This window comes from Colletotrichum phormii, assembly GCF_030913505.1.
Source record: "Colletotrichum phormii strain CBS 102054 chromosome Unknown BDP81scaffold_14, whole genome shotgun sequence".
Lineage (NCBI taxonomy): Eukaryota > Fungi > Ascomycota > Sordariomycetes > Glomerellales > Glomerellaceae > Colletotrichum > Colletotrichum phormii.
In genome coordinates this window covers 567,989-585,099 of record NW_026851456.1, presented here as the reverse complement: position 1 = coordinate 585,099, position 17,111 = coordinate 567,989, and the positions used below count along the sequence as shown (strand labels likewise).

General features: G+C 53.8%; 4 protein-coding genes across 4 annotated transcripts; 1 reads left to right on the top strand and 3 right to left on the bottom strand.

The window, feature by feature from the left end:
* Nucleotides 1–571: 571 nt before the first annotated feature.
* Nucleotides 572–2,113, bottom strand: BDP81DRAFT_324311 (AAR2 protein; the record flags this gene model as incomplete). The annotated part of the gene is made up of 1 exon (XM_060584878.1): nucleotides 572–2,113. One exon carries the CDS (start codon nucleotides 2,111–2,113, stop codon nucleotides 572–574), a length of 1,542 nt encoding a protein of 513 aa, XP_060443338.1.
* Nucleotides 2,114–2,337: 224 nt separating this feature from the next.
* On the bottom strand, nucleotides 2,338–3,130 carry BDP81DRAFT_52198 (uncharacterized protein). The gene has a single exon (XM_060595940.1). The coding sequence runs from the start codon at nucleotides 3,085–3,087 to the stop codon at nucleotides 2,563–2,565; it is 525 nt and encodes a 174-aa protein (XP_060443337.1). The 5' UTR covers nucleotides 3,088–3,130; the 3' UTR covers nucleotides 2,338–2,562.
* Nucleotides 3,131–7,395: 4,265 nt separating this feature from the next.
* BDP81DRAFT_324104 (uncharacterized protein) lies at nucleotides 7,396–9,250 on the bottom strand (the record flags this gene model as incomplete). Its single annotated transcript, XM_060584852.1, has 4 exons — nucleotides 7,396–7,424; nucleotides 7,479–7,835; nucleotides 8,082–8,262; nucleotides 8,525–9,250. The coding sequence occupies 4 exons, from the start codon at nucleotides 9,248–9,250 to the stop codon at nucleotides 7,396–7,398; spliced, it is 1,293 nt and encodes a 430-aa protein (XP_060443336.1).
* Nucleotides 9,251–14,737: 5,487 nt separating this feature from the next.
* Nucleotides 14,738–15,373, top strand: BDP81DRAFT_431870 (uncharacterized protein). The gene is made up of 2 exons (XM_060590716.1): nucleotides 14,738–15,008; nucleotides 15,205–15,373. Exon 1 carries the CDS (start codon nucleotides 14,743–14,745, stop codon nucleotides 14,965–14,967), a length of 225 nt encoding a protein of 74 aa, XP_060443335.1. The 5' UTR covers nucleotides 14,738–14,742; the 3' UTR covers nucleotides 14,968–15,008; nucleotides 15,205–15,373.
* Nucleotides 15,374–17,111: the final 1,738 nt, after the last annotated feature.

Genomic DNA, 17,111 nt, shown 5'->3' with positions numbered 1-17,111 from the left:
ACAAAGTACGGCCTATCAAAATTACCCGAGCCATGAGTAGTGCCATATCACCTATAATCCTCCCTCCTCACGCGTCAGCCCTATACCACAGACGCAGACGCAGACCAAAAGCCATCCCGATAACCCTGCGCAAGCCAGAGTCGGAAAAAGGGAAGATGATGAAAAAAGTCAAACAATGCCAGACCCCCCAATCGATGCTTCAATGCCCCGAAACAAGAAAAGCCAAGAAAAAAAGCCGACACCTGAAAACTCCCCGCTGAATGATGCTGAATGACGATGCCCATACTTAAAAGTCAACATGCATCATGCTCGAGTTGCGAGACTTTGGTCGAACCATATCAATGATGGAGGTTCTTCGAGATGAAAAGCGCCGCGGCCTCACGCCCACAGGCCGAACCGGAGACAGAAATGGGTTACCGTTGGCAGCTGTGCCAAAAGTGCTCGTATCGGTGGTGCTTGTACCCGTGCCAAAGGTGCTGACCCCCCGAGTGCCGTTACTGCTGCTGGCACATGACTGTGAGTGTCGACGTCGCTTCTCCTTTGCTTCCAACCAGCGCCTGACCCCGGAACCCTAATCCCACGAGACAAGATCTTTCTGCTTTCCGCTCTCGTCCAGTTCAACAACCACGGCAGCAAACTCGCCACGCTCATCTTCAGCCTCAAAGTCGTCCATTTCAAGCTCCACCTCCTCGCCGTCCTCCAGCATAGTCTTCCCCTTTCTGAGGTAGTCGCTTCTGATATCCCAACCAAACTTCCAAACCCACGTCTCGAGCTCAGAGAAGGCCTGACCGACGGCAGCCTGTTCAGGAGTGGCAAGCGAGTTGAGGCCGAGGAGTACTTCGTTGAGTCGCCGCTTGTAGACGATCAGGGCCATGCGAATGTCACGGGCATACGAAGGACCGTAGTCGAGAACAGAGCCATCGAGGTAGCGTTCGTTGTAGACAAGCTGAGCCGTGATAGTCTGCAGGAGCGAGCGGGCCAGCTCCGGGCGCTGGAGGGGCAGTGTGTAGCTCTTCAAGATGATGGAGACCAGCATGTGCCACCACTGCTGGATACACGCCTCGTTGCCAAGATGCATACCGACGATGAAGGCGAATTGAAGCTCGCCGACAACGTCATCGTCGCTGGCACCGATGGAAAGCAAGTGAGCAGTCGCATCAACTGCCTGCTCAGTACGCTGAGCGCCAACACTTTCTGCATCGTATGTTTTTGCGCCCTGGCTAAAGGTAAAGTTCAACTCTGTGCTCGCGACAACACTGGGCATTCTCTTTTCGAGCTCGAGCTCGGCGGGAAGCATAAGCGCACCCCTCACGCGGTCCGAGGTATGCACAACCCAGTCACTGGCCTGGCGGGTGGTAATTCTGCTCAAGAGAGGCGCGGTGATGGCATTGGTGAGCTGCTGCCAGATGTTGGTGTTTCTTGCGAACTCGGGTTCGGGGCTAGAAGAACCGGACGTAGCCGATTTGACAGTAGCATTGAGAGCGCGGAACTGGTAGGGTGCCATCTTGGGGTAAATGTCCTGGATGTTATCCTTTTGGAAACGGGCTTCGACCTGGCTGGCGGGCTCGCCGATGACCTCGTTGAACTTGTCCCACTGCATGACGTGGATCTTCTCGGCGGCCGTGCTGATGATCCAGAAACCGGAGCGCGTGGTGCTGGCCTCCGTCTCCGAGACCCAGAAGAAGTGCGAACCGAGAGGAATGTCTCTGACGCCGACAAATTCGCGGGCCGTGAAGGAGACAGAATCGTAGCCTACGGTGAAGTGAGCAGGCAAGTCCATGACGAGGACCATATCTCCTCCGCCAAGGCGATGCTCATGCTGAGGCGAGACCTGCTGGGTGGTGCTGGCGGCGACGTCGAGAGTCTCGATGGGGGCCAGAGGCGGGGGCTCATCGTCGTCGGGGACGGTGTTGGGGTCCATGGCGACTTGTTGCGACAGGGAGGAGTCGACGGGCTGGTGTACGTGCAGAGAGCCGAGAGGATGAGCGCCGGTGACGCGGATGGATTTGCAGGATGGAGCTCTGGTGGAGACGGAAGAGTCGGACTTTGGCAGGCCCGAATTTTTGAAGAGGGCGGGCCGGAGAGGGGCGTCGATGGAGGCGCCGGCGGTCATAATTTTTTTTTTGGAGATGGTGGGAATGGTCCCCACTACCGTCCGAAGTTGAGAATCGTCGGATAAAGCGAGGCGCGGAGAGGATACGACCTAATTCTGATGGGTATCGAGCGATTGGTATAGCTGGATAACGATTACGAAGGCGGCGTGTTGCTGACGATTCTCGAGGAAGAGCAAGGCGTCGTCGAAAGAATTGCGTTGCGAGGTTGTTTTTTTTTTGGGTTGTACTAGCGACGGATTGGCGCGGGGAAGAAGAGTTGGCGAGAACAAAAGACGAGGGAACAACGAGTGACGATAAAGCAGCTCGGGGCTGCCTGATATTGCCGTTGGACAAATCCAGCCTCTGGAAATAAACTTTCGGTCGGAAAGAAGGTATCCGTAGGTAGACGCCGAAGAAGATGGAAAAACAAGGTGCAGGTGAGAAAAGTCGAGCAGGTCGTAGGTAGCAGTCAAGGAGGTAAGGTAAGGAAGGGTGAGGTTGTGCCGGCCAAAAGACGCGACAGAGGGTACGCGGGGCAGCAAAGCAAGCCCTGACGCGACCGAATTGCAAGACTTGGAAGGAACCAAAAAAAAAAAGACCTCAAGAGCAGTGGAAGGAGAGAGAGAGAGAGAGAAAGATCGAGGAATGCGACCCTGTAGAGGCAGCAACCAAGATTTATTATTGTCTGGCGCGGCCTACCTCCTTCCTTCCCATGCTTATCCATCTTGACGTCCCTTCCCCCTTCCTTCCCCCTTCCTTCCCCCTCCATCTCACCCGGGGGATTCCTTCCCTCAGACAACAGTAGGACGACAGCAACATTTTCCAACAACCACAAACGGGCCTGGCCCATCCCCTCACCTAGCTTCGTTTCCGTTCGAGACAATGCGGCAGCCCGGCGAAAACAAAAGGAAAGAGGGGGCGAGAGCGATACCTTAGCTGCTCGTATGCTGTTGCCGTTTGCCCGCGGTACACGTTCCAGGTTTGAGGACTGCATACTACGTCATGCGTAACCTCTTCTAAGATTACCCATCTCACCTGATTGTCGTGGTGGTGGAAGGTGGGAGACGCGGGACGGCAATGCCGTAGGTACCGGTAGGGCGGCAAGCCTGATGGATCAGCACTGTAATTCCAAGGTCCGTAGGTCTCAACTGTTGGAGCACCTCAGTACTCGTCCGAGTGTAAGGTACCTACCTACCTTACGGACGGGAGTCTTAAGGGATGTTGTCCTCTCGAATCTTCAGTGGACATAAGCAACTGGCGATCACGATAGCGATTAGCGAGCCCCAGGACAGCATCGCGATATTTGCACCCATCGATCGTTCCAGGCGACCACCAATTCGTACATGTCATTGACCATGATCCTTTCCAAGTCCCCTGCACTGAAGGCCCCCAACCAACATCCGTGTCATGGGGGACGGAACCAAGCCAACGGGGAAAACGCCTCGGTCGCAACTTGAGCGAAAATGGGCTTGTCCTACCCGTTCTTTACCTTATCTTAGCTCATGGATGTCAAAACAAGCCTGCCATCCCGTCAACCGTCCCAAGAATCGGGCTAAGGTACGGAGGACGAACACCGACCGGTACGGATACGTCCAAGGTAAAAACCAACAAACACACCCAAAAATGCCCACCGTCCACACAGTGGAGCACCACCCGCCGTTCGGGTTCCGTAAAGCAACCAACGTCTTCTCTCTTCTTCTCCCCCCCGCCCCGCCCCGAAGCGACATCAGTAATCCCTATCCCCACAATTTCCTCCGGAACTCGGGAAACCCGCATCCCAAAAAACAAACCACCAGAGAAAAAAAATCCCCACCACCACCCAACCCGTCCACGATATCCGTAAGAGAATCCACTCCCGGCACCCCCGACTTTCCCATGCCATGCATCCCACGGTCCCTTCACGTTACAATTGGGGGCCAAAAAAATCCCCCAACCAAAAGAAGAATGTGTGCTTGACACGTGTACGTACATTAAGAGAAAAGCAGGCCTACGGAGAGTAGTTTAAACGCAATAAACTAAACAGGAACGCTAGTATCATCGACACCAAGGATTAAATGCGGAAAGAAAAAAAGAAGAAGCATTTTCTTCTCCTGCAGGTACCTACCTACCTTACTCTTTTTTTTCTTCTTCTTTTTTCCACACCAAGTCTTTAACCCTGTGCCCTGCCGTCACACCCCGCCGTTCCATTCACTCGGGTTTCTCACTTTCCAAACCATAAAAACTCCACAACCGCATCGGCACCAAAGGGCGGGAAAATAGCAAACTCAATCAAAAGCGCCCATATGCAGGGACTTCGCGGATTTGGCGCAGTCCCCAATACAACCGCCAACAACGGCCACCAAAAAAAAGGAAAAGAGGGGTTCCGCTGTGCCGTCCTGTTTAAAACTACAAAGGTGCGTATATTTAATCTTTATACAACAACCCGGCGGGCTGGGTTTGCCCCCTCCACGCGTTTTTAAGGTCTCGAAAGAACTGGTACTCGGATTTGCTCGGTAACTCGCGTATACTTGCGAGTGTGTGTTACGTGTAACCTATAACCTTGAGTGAGGTGACTTCAATAATTGGCACAATACTCATTTCGCCGCCAAAAAAAATGTCCGTACACAGACACTGAGGTGCTGTGCTCTGTTCTCTTATACACCCCTTGCACAAGTAACACCAACTGCATCAATCCTCCCATAAGGTTGTGTTCCCTTCCCACCTCGTCGTCGTCGTCGCATCCAAGCCCAACCGGCGTCCGCCGGAAAGACGTTCCCGTGTCATACTGCGAATCGTGTTAAATACGACAAGCAGTGCTCACCGACTCTTTTCTCTGAGCATTCACGACGCATCCTACGGCATCCCACTTCTCCAAACCTCTTGAAAGGAGGGGGCAACAACGCCTCGTCGTCACCAGCAAGTCTGTTCTCACTCAGCCCCCCAATCCTGCATATGCACAGAAACTCGAAAGGAAACATCGATAGAAGCAGGAAGGGAAGGAAAGGGGCAAAAGTGCCAAAAAGTTTGAACAAGCTTTTTTCCGAAAAAAGAAGAAGCAGCGGCCCCTGTCAATCTCCCGTCACTTATTCAAACTCTACCCTTACCTTACCTTACTTATCCGTACCTGCTTACCTTTTTTCCCCTCCTCCTCCGGACATACCCTTCAAATAAGACCGGGAACCTTGGAAGTGTATTGGCCAACAAACCTCCCGAAAGCACATATATCTCCGGTCCCGCAACTCAAAAGCCCGTCCTCGGCCTTTTCCTTCTTCTCCTTTCCTCCTTTCCTCTGTTTCTGCGTTTTCTCCCTCTTGCTACGAGGCACCTTGAAACCCAGACAGAAACCCTTGAGGACAATGAGGGAAAACCAAGATGCCATCCCGAGAAGCTTCACTTAACCAGGTCCTCAATTCCAAATACCAATGAGATAACAATACCATTGTCATTCGTCAACGTCCTTTTCTTACCTGATATGCAACTATCCGCAAACTGCTACAAACAAACCCCCTCCCCTCATCTACATCCAACGTATCACAGAAAGAAAAAATAAGCAGCGCCACTCATCCATCCCCCATGTCCAACAACCCCTCCCACACACTTCTTCCACCACACACACACACACACACTACACCTGTGACATGGGAACGCACGCGAGCGAACCCGACCGACAGACCGCTGCTGGCGACTCCCGTAGCGTCAGTTACACATAGATCCTTTCTCTCCGAAGGAAAAAACAAATTTTTCAACCTACTAAGCAAAACCTAGCTTAGCTCCCTCTGCCCCCTCCTCCTCCCTCCCCCGCACCTTGGCCCTCTCCCCTCCCCTCCATCTCCGCCTACGCTAGCTCAACACCGTTGGCGAGAAATCAAACACCAACCAACCTTACCAACACAAAGGGAGCCAACAACACAAAAGATCCCTAAACTGTACCCTTGTCTTTTTTTTCTTCTTTTACAAATCCTTTGTTCCCCAATGCATGTGAGAAGCACGCTGGTGCAGTGCCGCTCGCTCGCTGTTAAAGAACCAGAAGAAAAAAAGAGGGTTCAAAAACATAGTCTAAGCTTGCAAAGGAATGGTGTTACCAACCATTACTCTCTCACACACTTGCCCATCTGCGTCATCAGACATTTTCCAACATCGATATACCCTTGTTCAGAAATGCCAGTTCTGCAACAAATCAGTTTGGCTTTTTCAGCTTTTCAGCCTCACTCCACACGGTGTTCTTCCATTTTTGACTACTTGGTTTAATCATGGTAGGTTTTTGGTTGATTCATCATTACCATCATCACCCAAAGCTTGTCTGCTGCATTCACCGTGAATCACCATTGCCAAGTAAAATGCTGTGAAAGAGGTGTATTTTCTCGAGAATCTTTTACATTTCCTTTTCCGCAACGACGTGAAAAGCAAATCAACTATCAAACGCATTCTGTCGACGCCCTGAACGTCCGTGTATGTATAGGTATCTCGGCCACTCCAAAGGTCAGTCCTTGCCAATCCTGTGCTTTCGCCCTCTACCGAGAAAAAGTCCACGTTTTCCGAAAATCCTTATCGCCGTCCGAGAAGAGTAGCTCCCTCGAGGGACCCAAGTCTGAAAAGGAAAAAGGTATCGTCTGCAAAGGATGGTGTCATAGCCTCGATCGCGCTTGGCACCCAGGCATGCATGCCGGTCCTCATTTTCCCAATCATCACTTGTTTCCATAGCATCACAGAGCATCTTGAGCTCCCATCCTCGTTGGCTGGGGACCAGAACGCTCTGCAATCAATGTCGAGCTCGTGACGTCGTCCAAATCGAAGCCGGCTCGCCGCCCATGTCGAGAAACCCTCTCCAAAATGAGGCCATAAAATGGCCAACCAAAGCGAACCTCCACCCATTTCGTCAAATCATGACCCCCCTCAACCGTCCTCGTAAATGCAGAAACTACACCGGTCCAAGGAAAAGCCGTTGCCCAATGCATCATCTTATGTGGAGAAAAGAAAACCGAGGAAGAAACATCAGCATCGGATCGCGATGTGAATGATCAAGCCTCAGACGGGTGTGCCTGAGGCGCCAGTGAAAATGGTCAAGGTAACGCATCGAAACCATGCTGTGCGTGTACTCGATCGAAACGTGAAAATCCCAAAGCCATCAATAGGCGGATATCGCTTCGTAAACCAGAATTTTGCCGCGCGTCTAGTAGCCGAAGGAAACGAAGTTGAAAGTTCGTAGTATGGACATTGACTGATGTGCGGCTGTCGTCGTGCGAAAGGGAACCCGATAATGTACAAGTTCATCCCCCCTTTCATCATTACGGTTGGGTCCTTTTCGATGGCGGATCAGCCGTCTTCAGTGGCTTGAAGCCTGGGCTCCGTTATCTGCCTATACAGTTAGTTCGCCGAGGTCATTTGTCCAGGGAATATGATACTCACGTGAGTTGTACATGCTCTGGTTCGGCTGGCCGTAAGGAGACTGAGGTTGGTAGTTGGCCGAGTACATGTGGGAGCCGTTGTACTCAGGAAGGGGCTGCTGCGCAACACCTCCAGCGGATGGGGGCGCAGGGTACTGCGAAGGCTGATATCCGATGGGCGGCAACTGAACCTGGCGGCCAGTCGCGTACGCAGATGCCGACGATGAACCGTCGGGTGCAGATTGAGGATCACCTGAACCGTTCTGGGCCGCGGCCTGTGCAGCGGCCGCAGCTTGACGCTGACGTTCGTCCTCGGCCTTGCGAGCCGCTTCCTCCTCCTTCTTGCGTTGCTTCCATTCCTTGCGGATTTCCTTGAACTCTGTTGCTCAAAATATTAGCTTCCATGCGACAAAATTGCCTTGGCGCGACTGTTGCAAGTTTGTCGCGGAGACTAAGCCATGTGCATGGTGCTGGGTCAAACAAGCTAAAAATCACGGCTCGCTAAATCACGGGATGTAGGACGCTAGTCCCGCGTACCGCTTGGCAACGCAAACGCGACCCTGATTTTCGATGAAATCCGCACCCAGCGACAAATCAGAATTGCAATTGTGCTGCAACCACGTACCTTCGGGTGTTCTCTTTTGTCCATGAGACTGCATTGTGACGTGTGCGTTCAGATGGTTCAATGTGCCGTAGGCCTTCTCGCAGCCGTTCCAACCACACTTGTACATGCGCTCGATCTCCTCATATCGTCGACGGGGCCGCTTGTGCTGCTGGGCACCGGGAATCGGAACGAAAGAGTAAACCTGGTTGCCAAACTGTTACGTCAGTACACACTATTGCCTTCAATGGACGAAAATATGCGCGTGCCAGCCTCCGATTGTGCGTCAACGGCCGTGCTGCCAAGTTAGTTCTAGAGCCCCCTCCTCTTTGGACAGTCGCCTCACATATTCTGCAGCGCAGAGCACTGCTCGGATGAGTTGCCGTAAAAAGAGTCCCTTGGGCAGCGCAAACCTTCCCTGACGCGCTGGCACACTTGGAAAATCATCGTCTGCTAGCTTCACTTACCTGGCTGGGTCGTCCCTGGGGAGGGGCAGAGCTCGGTGTCGGCGGGAAAACGTGACTTGCGGGAGTCAGGGGACCGGCGCTGTGTTGGCCGTAGCCGGTCCAATCGGGACGGGGTTGGTAGGCGGGATGCTGGTAGGAGTGCGACATGTCTCCCGGAGGGGGACCGTAGGGAGAGTGCTGTCCGTACGCGTAGGTAGGACTCGGCGCCGCTATCGACGGATCTATGGGTACATCGTGGTCAGACTTGGCCAGAGAGACCTGATGGTTACGACCATCTTGCTGGGGCAAAGACGGACTGCTTGCTTGTTGCGCCATGCCTCCGCTGCCACCGTTGTGGTTGCTAGCAGGATGGTATGATCGCTGAATGTGTTCAGGGAAGGATCCTGACCGCGCAGAAGGCGGGTAGACGCTGTACTCGGAGGTGGGCGTCGCTGAGGTAGAGTAGTTGCTTGGGCGAACCTCTTGTTGGGTCGCGTATTGCGCAGCAGATGCGTGATCTGCAGATGAACCTTCAGAACGGGTGTCGCCGCAGTTGCTTGGGTAAGGCGAAGGCAAACCTGACTGCGAGTACTCGGTAGCACTGCGTTCCATAGAGGTGCTGAGCGAGGTCAGGAGCGAGCTGATGGCAGCGGCTTCTGGGCGGGAACCTCCAAGCTGTGGCGAGCCTGAAGAGAGCAGTGATGCGTGGTTGTCAACGAACTGGTGTTGCGTTGGGACCAAGAACATGCTACAGTTCAGATAAACGTCTTGAGTCGCAAAGAATGGCCGGAGAGTCCTTAGTTCTCAAGCCAACGGGTAGGTGGTTCGCAGGTTCGTGGTAGGCGGTTCCTTTTCTTTTCTTCCGGATGCAAGAGCGGTCGATGGGATGGCTCAAGAAGCGGTCTTTCAAGTAGCGGTAGCGGGTTGGGCTTGCACTTGAAGAATGAAAAGAAGGATAATGGAAGAAGTAATAGTAGTAGACGACTGATGCCGGGAGTGAAATGGGACTTGAGGCGGCGCGACGATGGTGTATAAAGATGGCGGCCAAGATAGCGCGGGCCACCCAAGGGCTCGGGTTTATGGTTAAATGGGGATGTGATGACAACAAAGTCGCTAGCCACGGCCCTGAGCGAGGATCTCTCAAAGTGGCAAGGATAGCGTTGTCTTTGCCAGATCACGGAAAGGACGCCTCTTTTTTTTTTTTTTTTTTTCCCCTCTGGCTCTTACTCGCTTTGGCTGAGAAGAGGTTGACGGTATTGCCTGGGGAGAGCGACACTAAAATAGTGCGCTAAGTAGGTAATGGCTGGGCTGGGCTCTCCGCTTGAGTTCAGGCCGAGCGAGTCCTTAGCGTCTGGATCGGAGATAGGACAGGGGTGGGCAGGCCCACGAGCTGGGTGTGTGTATGGAACCTGGACCAAAGGCGGCGAACAGTGCCGTAGGCGTATGAGAGGGTAGGTATTCCGTACACCGAGGAGAGGGAGAAGGCCAAAGGTTGGGTGGGGTTGATGAGGAGGATGGGATGTCGAAGGGTTCCTCTTTGCGTATAGCGTAGGGTGTGCCTCTTCTTTGATCGGGGTTGGCGTGTATCTGGATTTGGCCTGGTGTAGAGGTCGGGACCTGACTTGACGAGGTGGCAGATGGGAGTCCCGAGAAAGCAACTGACTCTTGTCTGATCTGGCTTGCGGGATGCAGGAGACTGTGGGATGCAGGTGCTGCAACGCAGAAGAAGCGACTGAGCGCCGTGCTGCAGTATGCGGAGGGTGGTGGTGATGAGTTGGGTGATGCGTTGGTTGGTGCAGCACTCACACGCAGCAACAGCGAGAGAATCTGGTAGACTGGTAGGTAGGTACAGCCAGCACAGCTTTCGACAGGCTGGGGTTGAGGTAGTGTCGGGTGAGAGGTGTGCGAATACTCCGTAGACTGGATGTACGGTAGGTAGCTAGCTGGGTGGTGGTGGGTGCTGATGCTTCGATGCTCGTGCGGTAGGGGGCGTGGTTGACCTTGGCCTTGGTACGAAAGAAAGCCCAGTATCCGTACTGGAAGGCAAGGTGGGTGGGTGAGTGGGCTGGTGGGCACGAGTGGTGGCGGAGGGTGGATTCTCCTTCCTCTGGTCTTTCCGACTTTACTCGACTTGACGACGTCGACGTGTGTGAGGTACGTGCTCGTGCTGCCGCTGCCGAATGCTTGAAGCAAAGAGCGTGCGTGCGTATGTGCGTGCGTCTTGCGTAGTGCGGTTTTCCCGTGGTGCTAGAGGAAAGAGAAGTAGCGCGGGCGGAGCGTGTAGGTAGGTAGTGTGTGTTGTGTGGTGAGATGAAAGAAAGAGCGAGATGAAGATGGGGTAATTTTTTTTTTGTTGTCGAGTCTCTCTCTCTCCCTCAGTCTCTCAGATCTTCTGGCGCGGCTGGGTCCTTTCTTTCTCTCTTTCTCTTTCTCGCTCAGCTCGGTGAAGCACCAGTGTGTGGGAAATGTGAAGGGGGAAGGCGAAGCTAAGGGAAGGGGGTAAGGGGGTAAACCCAATGAAGGTTTATGACGAGGGGAGTTCGATCTTAGCGCCGTTCCCGGGAGGAAGACGAATTTAATACTTGCGACGGAAGAGGGATAGGAAGAATGGGGTAAGCTTGGAGGAGAGGAAATAATGGAACGCCTGAGTGACGGGTCAGCGCGAGGGCTGATTTGCAGCAGGGTGGAGACGCGTCGACGGGCCTGTGAGTGCGGTGGGCAAGGATGCGTTGGAGAGAGTGGAAGGATGAAGGGTGAAGGGGGTGAAGTTGTGAAGTGAAGGGGTGAAGGTGATGGATGAGGTGGAAGGGTGAAGACCCGGTACGAAGTACGGATTGACACTTCCAGGCTCAAGTCGTGGTTGCCTTTTCCAAGGTTGTTGCTCTTCTGCCCTGCCCAATTGGCAATGCTTACGGAGTATCCGTATACTACAACACAACCCAGATGCCAGAGCAGAGGTCCAGAGGGGCTGGCTACCTTTACTCTGTACCTTGTCCAGGTAGTAAGGTAAGTATCTACGGAGTGCGGAAGTATCAGGGAGGCAGGCACCTCAGACTGAGCAGTCAGGGCAGCAATAATTTTAGGCTAGGAAATGGAAGATTGACGACGAGACTGGTCCGAAATGTGACTGGGCAGACGACCGAGTCCGGGGGGAGTGCGAGCAGTGATTGGTGATTTGGCACAAGATGGTCATGGAAAACCACACACCCAGAAGAGAGGAGGAGCCGATCAAGAGAAGAGACAGGAGGGGAGGGGGGAGCACTTTTTTTGCCCTCTCAGTCTACTCCGTACCTTACTCTGGATTTCCCCGTCCCCGTAACTACTTTTCTACTCCCCTTTTCTTTTGCAAATACCCAAGTATCCGTACAGATAGAGGGAAGGACAGGTGTGAGTGAGCCTATGAGGAGTAAGGACTACTCAGAAGGAAGAGGAGAGTAAAAGGTACGTATCCTCCGAGGTACAGACGTAAGTAGTCGTCAGTTGTGTCGTCGTCGTCCCTCGTCTTCGAGGTATGTGAGTTGATAGGTGACTGCGGCCGTGAAAAGATGGGAAGAGGACGCGCCCTGTGAAGGTGGGTGTGAATGAGGACTGCGGTCCCGGGGACACGGTGTAGAAATCGGTACGTACCGACACCCCTGATACAAAAGTTTGGAGACTGGAAATATCCCCCCAAAAAAGATAGGCGGCAGGTGAGAATCTTCCATGTGCTTCTTTCCTGTCTGCCACAGGGCTGCTTACGTCGGGGACCGGGGGGTGAGGTAAAAGGTGAGGGTGAGGTTCAGAGCTCGCTTTGCAGGGGTATGCATCTCGTGCCTTCCTGGGAACTTTCCTTACTGCTAAAAGCATCCTGGCTGTATCCGTACTCAGGAAGGTACCTAGCAAAAGCGTACCTCGGTACGTAACTACGTACTGTTGGCTTCCAATGCTTTCTGCGGTACGGAGAGTATGGAGTACGTGCCTACCTGCCCCTCCCCCCTCCTCATACCGCAGTCTACACCTAGACATACTAGAATTGGACAGCAGAACGTACGCATGGGAAACACCAAGCATCTACAAAAGGTGGCTGGCCGTCATATGACCTGGCAGATGGCAGATGAGGTGGCAGATGGCAGGTGCTTCTCCGAGGCCTTTGACTGCAGTGTCTGAACATTGGTGCCGGCGCGGGCGCTGGCAACGCTACGCTACGGATACCGGGTACAGGAGATGAATAATGGTGGTGGTGATGATGATGATGATGATGCTGATAATGGGGGATGATGAAGGTGCCCTTCGCAGCTAAACCATCTTGGGCACGCATGTCCTTTGCGCACTAAGTCACTAGCTGAGGATCCCTTAGCTTGGCGACGCCGCTTTCTGGATGCCGGGACTAGCCAAAAGTACGGTGGCTTGACTGAATGACTTGAGACCTTGGCTGTGCGTATGGCGTCGCTTCTTCTTTCACTGCTTGCTTCGCGTTTTCTTGGTCAGCACCTTGATCCTCAACCAGTTTTGTCATATCCTCATCTTGCATTGGACGACCGCTCAATTCGACCGCAACGGGTGAAACGATTGAATCAATGAAATGACCAAACTCCTTTCTTGTCTAGACTCTGGACTCTGGAGACTAGACTCCAAATGACTCTAGATTATTAGCAACAACCTAGAGATTACTTGCCGCGTCGCGTGTCAGATTGATGTTGCTCCCCCACGATTGCTCGCCCACGGGCTCGATGAAGCTGTCTGCCGTTGAACTGGCTGGAACGTGCGCCTTCCATGCACTTATTTTGCTCGTCGTCTTATTAATCTTTGGTACGGAGTACTCCAATCCTCCTGGGATGCTCGCAGGTACCGGGAAATTTGCTAATGCCCTTGGAATTCTATGCACGTAATGCTTATCGGCCATCAAAGAAGGAAGAGAAATGTCATATAATAATGATATTATCCGACCTGGAATTGACGAGATGCCGAGTCCAGGGTGTGGCCCGTCGAAAACCGAAAACTTGATGCGAAAAATGCCTGACCGGGCTCCCGTGACCAATGTCTCGTTGACTGTCCCAAGGCGTCGACTTCAGGTGGTCGATTCAAGTCAATGACTATCAGAATCGCACAATGGCATTCGGTGTTGTTCCCGGCTCAGCGTGACGGAGGCTACCGAAAGTAGTTGATTAAAGGATCCCACTGGAAAAGCGCGAAAAGCTTCTTTTCTTTGCCCCCAACTTGGTCGCTACCTAGACCTAAAGATCGGGACCCCTTCCCGAGAGCTATTGCAGCTGCCCGGTGCCGGATCCGCCGTCTTGACTCGCGAGCAGGGGTTGAGGAGAAACACACAAACAAAGAACCTGAGAGCTAGATCATGGGCAAATGCCTGGTCAGAGAGCAATGTACCAAACGTAACGTACCGTCTTCTGTACTCCGTACTCACCGAGCACTCGAGGGCTGTTCCAGGATGCCGTGTGTGTATGGGATAGTATGGGTCGACGATGACTTATTCCGTGATGCAGCGGTTGGTGTGTGGATTGTACTGGTAATTGGATTTCCATTTCTCAATGGAGGAATGATAGTTGAGACCGCCCCTCCCCTTCCACGACGCCACACCAAATGCTTGGACAGAAGGGAACAAGATGGGTGGTGCCGGATGGTCCATTGGGGAACGCATTCGGGCCTGATCCCAGTCTTTTCGAGTATGTGAGTGCTCCGTACTCAGTACCTACGCAGTCATTACCGTATTGCTGTGCAATATTTCCTCGCACACGAAGGGCTGGTCAATACTAAGGGCCGTGGTCGTGGTTGTGCAGTCCTGGCCAGCGAGCAAAGCCGCGTAGCGGTAGCGGACCGTCGACCGCCGCAGTTGAGGAAGCAGAAACCCAGAGAGCCACGAGAGCGTGGCAGCCAGCGAGCAGGGCCCCAACCATGAGACTCGAGAGCCCTTGTTCCCTGCTCAACCTTTGGGATTTTTGCGGTCGAGGTTCCCAGCGGATGGGAATCAAATAGCTGTGGCGGCGAAAGGGGGGCGTGTGGCCGGTGAAGGGCGTGGCAAGCCATCTGACTGGCTGACATGACATCCGCACGCACTCCCAAGACATGCTGTCCGCGGTACGGCACAGCCAGTCTCCAGAACACGACGACATGCCGAGCTGGATGCTGCACGACCTGCTCCTGCACCTCCGGATGCGTGGCACTCCCTCTACTGTGTAGACGGCAAATTCCAAGGCTTGGACATGGTCTTGGCCATGATTTCGAGCAAGGCCAAAACCTGCGCAATGCCATTGTTCCTGGAAGCATGCCTGGGCGCACAACGAGTATACCCTCTTGTGTTTTGTATTCTCGTACAGGCAAGCGTAGGAGAAAACGGTGGGGGCATTGGCTGCGGTACACATCGAATCGACAGTTCGCAGGAGCTCCAGGATGCGTTGATCTTGATCATGCGTACGGGTAGCGCCAGGAAGACAAGCCGACGACGGCTGCTGAGCCTGGGTCTTGCATAGACAACCTGGAGTTTGGGAAAGGGCAGCGGGTAAGGTTCTCGCTACAGAGCTTGGTAAGTGTAGGTACAGTACTAGGTAGGCACACCATACGGCACACCATACGGCACATCATACATGGATAGGGAACAAGGAGATAGAGCCAGAATAGGAGACTGACAGCCGCGTCGCGGAACGGGAGCGTGGGCTGAAATGAGCGTGCGGTGTCGTAGGTGTGCAAGACCGTACGGATCGACGTACCTTTGGTAGGTAGGCCGCAGGCGTACTCTGTGGTCTGTACTCCGTACGGCGTGCGCAATTGAAGGTAACGTGTGCCTCGGTACCGAGCAAACAGCGCTCAAGCTGAAAGTCGAGTCTCTGGTGAGAGGAGATCAGGGCAGGTCGAGGCATCAGCTCCGCGGCCGCGGTCTTCCAGCCCTGGACCTTGCTTGCTGAGAGAAGCGGCACCGTGGGTTGAAATTTTTCCTTTCCCCTGGTCGTAGACGTGGTCTTTGTGGCATTGTGGACTCTGTGGCCCTGTAGTGTGTGTGTGTGGTGTGCATTGGGATGCCCACGGCTGGTTTGGGGTTCCCTGACGTTGGGTTCTGGGAGCAGCCGCTGACGGTCTTTGGTGCGGCGTGGCCTGCGTGGCCTGCTCGCCCTGCTCGCTCGTGCTGTGGCACACCGTACCGGGAATTGAGATGCAGACAGACAGCTGGGCGCGAGGGAAATACCGACAAGTGGGACTGAGTGCCTGTGTTCGTCTACGGATATGGTCGTGGATCGTGATGAATAATCGGGGGCCCCTGTGTCTACGTGAGCTGACGAGCTGCAAAACAAAGATTCTCGAGCAGCCACTTCACTCACCTCCAATGGCATCGAACATCTGGCGCAAAGAAACAGAGAATTGGAAGTCAAGAGGAAAGGCAAAAAAAAAAAAGGACCACCCACCCCGGCGACAAGCATGTGAGGTGGGAATGTCGGATCTGGTGTGTGTTGCGGTAGGTAAGGCAGGTGGCCCGGCGGCGGCCCAGAGTGGATATTCGCGGAGAGAGGTATATCTGAATGTGGGGCTTGTATATGAACATTGGCTCCCACCACAAGACGAAGAGCTGCGAGGTCTCGTGAGATGCAGACTCGCGAAAAGAGGGATATGTCGACTTCAGGTTGGTGCTTTGCTTTGCTCTTTGGACTTGGGGGGTGACTTCCATTGGAACTTGGGGACGGGGCATGGATGCTGGGGTCTGCGATGAGTGAAGGTAGGAACGCGAGACAGTGGGGTCTTTCCTTCTGCTCTGGACCCAAAGTGGATACCAAGAGCCTAGGCCCCAGAGAACAGAGATCTGCGCCATTTTTCTGCGCTAGCCTGATAAATGATGAAGTGGGTGGGAACTGGGAAGGAGTCCGTGGCCGGATCCACCTCCTTCTCTCTCACATTTTTTTCCCCTTCAATTTTTTCCCCCATGCCATCGGCGTCGCGGCGAACCAGGTCGAGCGATGCAAGGTGAAGATTGATGCTCCCCCCCCCTCCCCTGCACCTTGCCTCGCCTTGGCTTTGAGGGCTTGGGAGGGGGCTGATGTGCCGACTCTTCCATCTATCACTGGCCACTCAGCTTGAATCCCTTGTCGATCGTCGAGATGCTCAGTTGCGGTTGCATTGGCATCTGCAGAAACACCGCCAGCACCTGCAAAATTGGACATCCGAATCACCAAAACCCAAACCCGACGAGATGCACCCGTCCCAGCGACCCAGACTACCAGACCCTACCGAGTACTTCGTAGAGGCCCCAAGTTGCAGATGGGAGCCTAGATGCGTGGGCTACCTCATTCGTGAATCGTGCATACGGAGTACATGTTCGCTGACCATGGCCAGGAACTGTAAGGAAGCTGTACGAATACTGCCGTCTGCCGGTGCCATTGTATACTGTCGGATCCGTCATCGCGAACGCCGGGCCCGTCTCGGCACGGCAGCTGAGGAATGACCATTGCGAAAGAGACTCGACTGCATCGGGCAAGGAGCAGCCGGTTGTCTGGACGCGTCCCCGTAGCTTGTCCGTGTCCTCTTCCGACGGACAAAGAACAAAGAAAGCAAAGGCCGCCTTTCATGGTGCCGGCCAAGGGGAAGACATTGACGAGGGACTTGCCGTGTGGTGCCCGCGATCTAGACT

Coding starts and splice junctions, on each gene's coding strand:
- BDP81DRAFT_52198 (XM_060595940.1), bottom strand. CDS start 3,087: ATGCAGTCCTCAAACCTGGAACGTGTACCGCGGGCAAACGGCAACAGC.
- BDP81DRAFT_431870 (XM_060590716.1), top strand. CDS start 14,743: ATGCCATTGTTCCTGGAAGCATGCCTGGGCGCACAACGAGTATACCCT.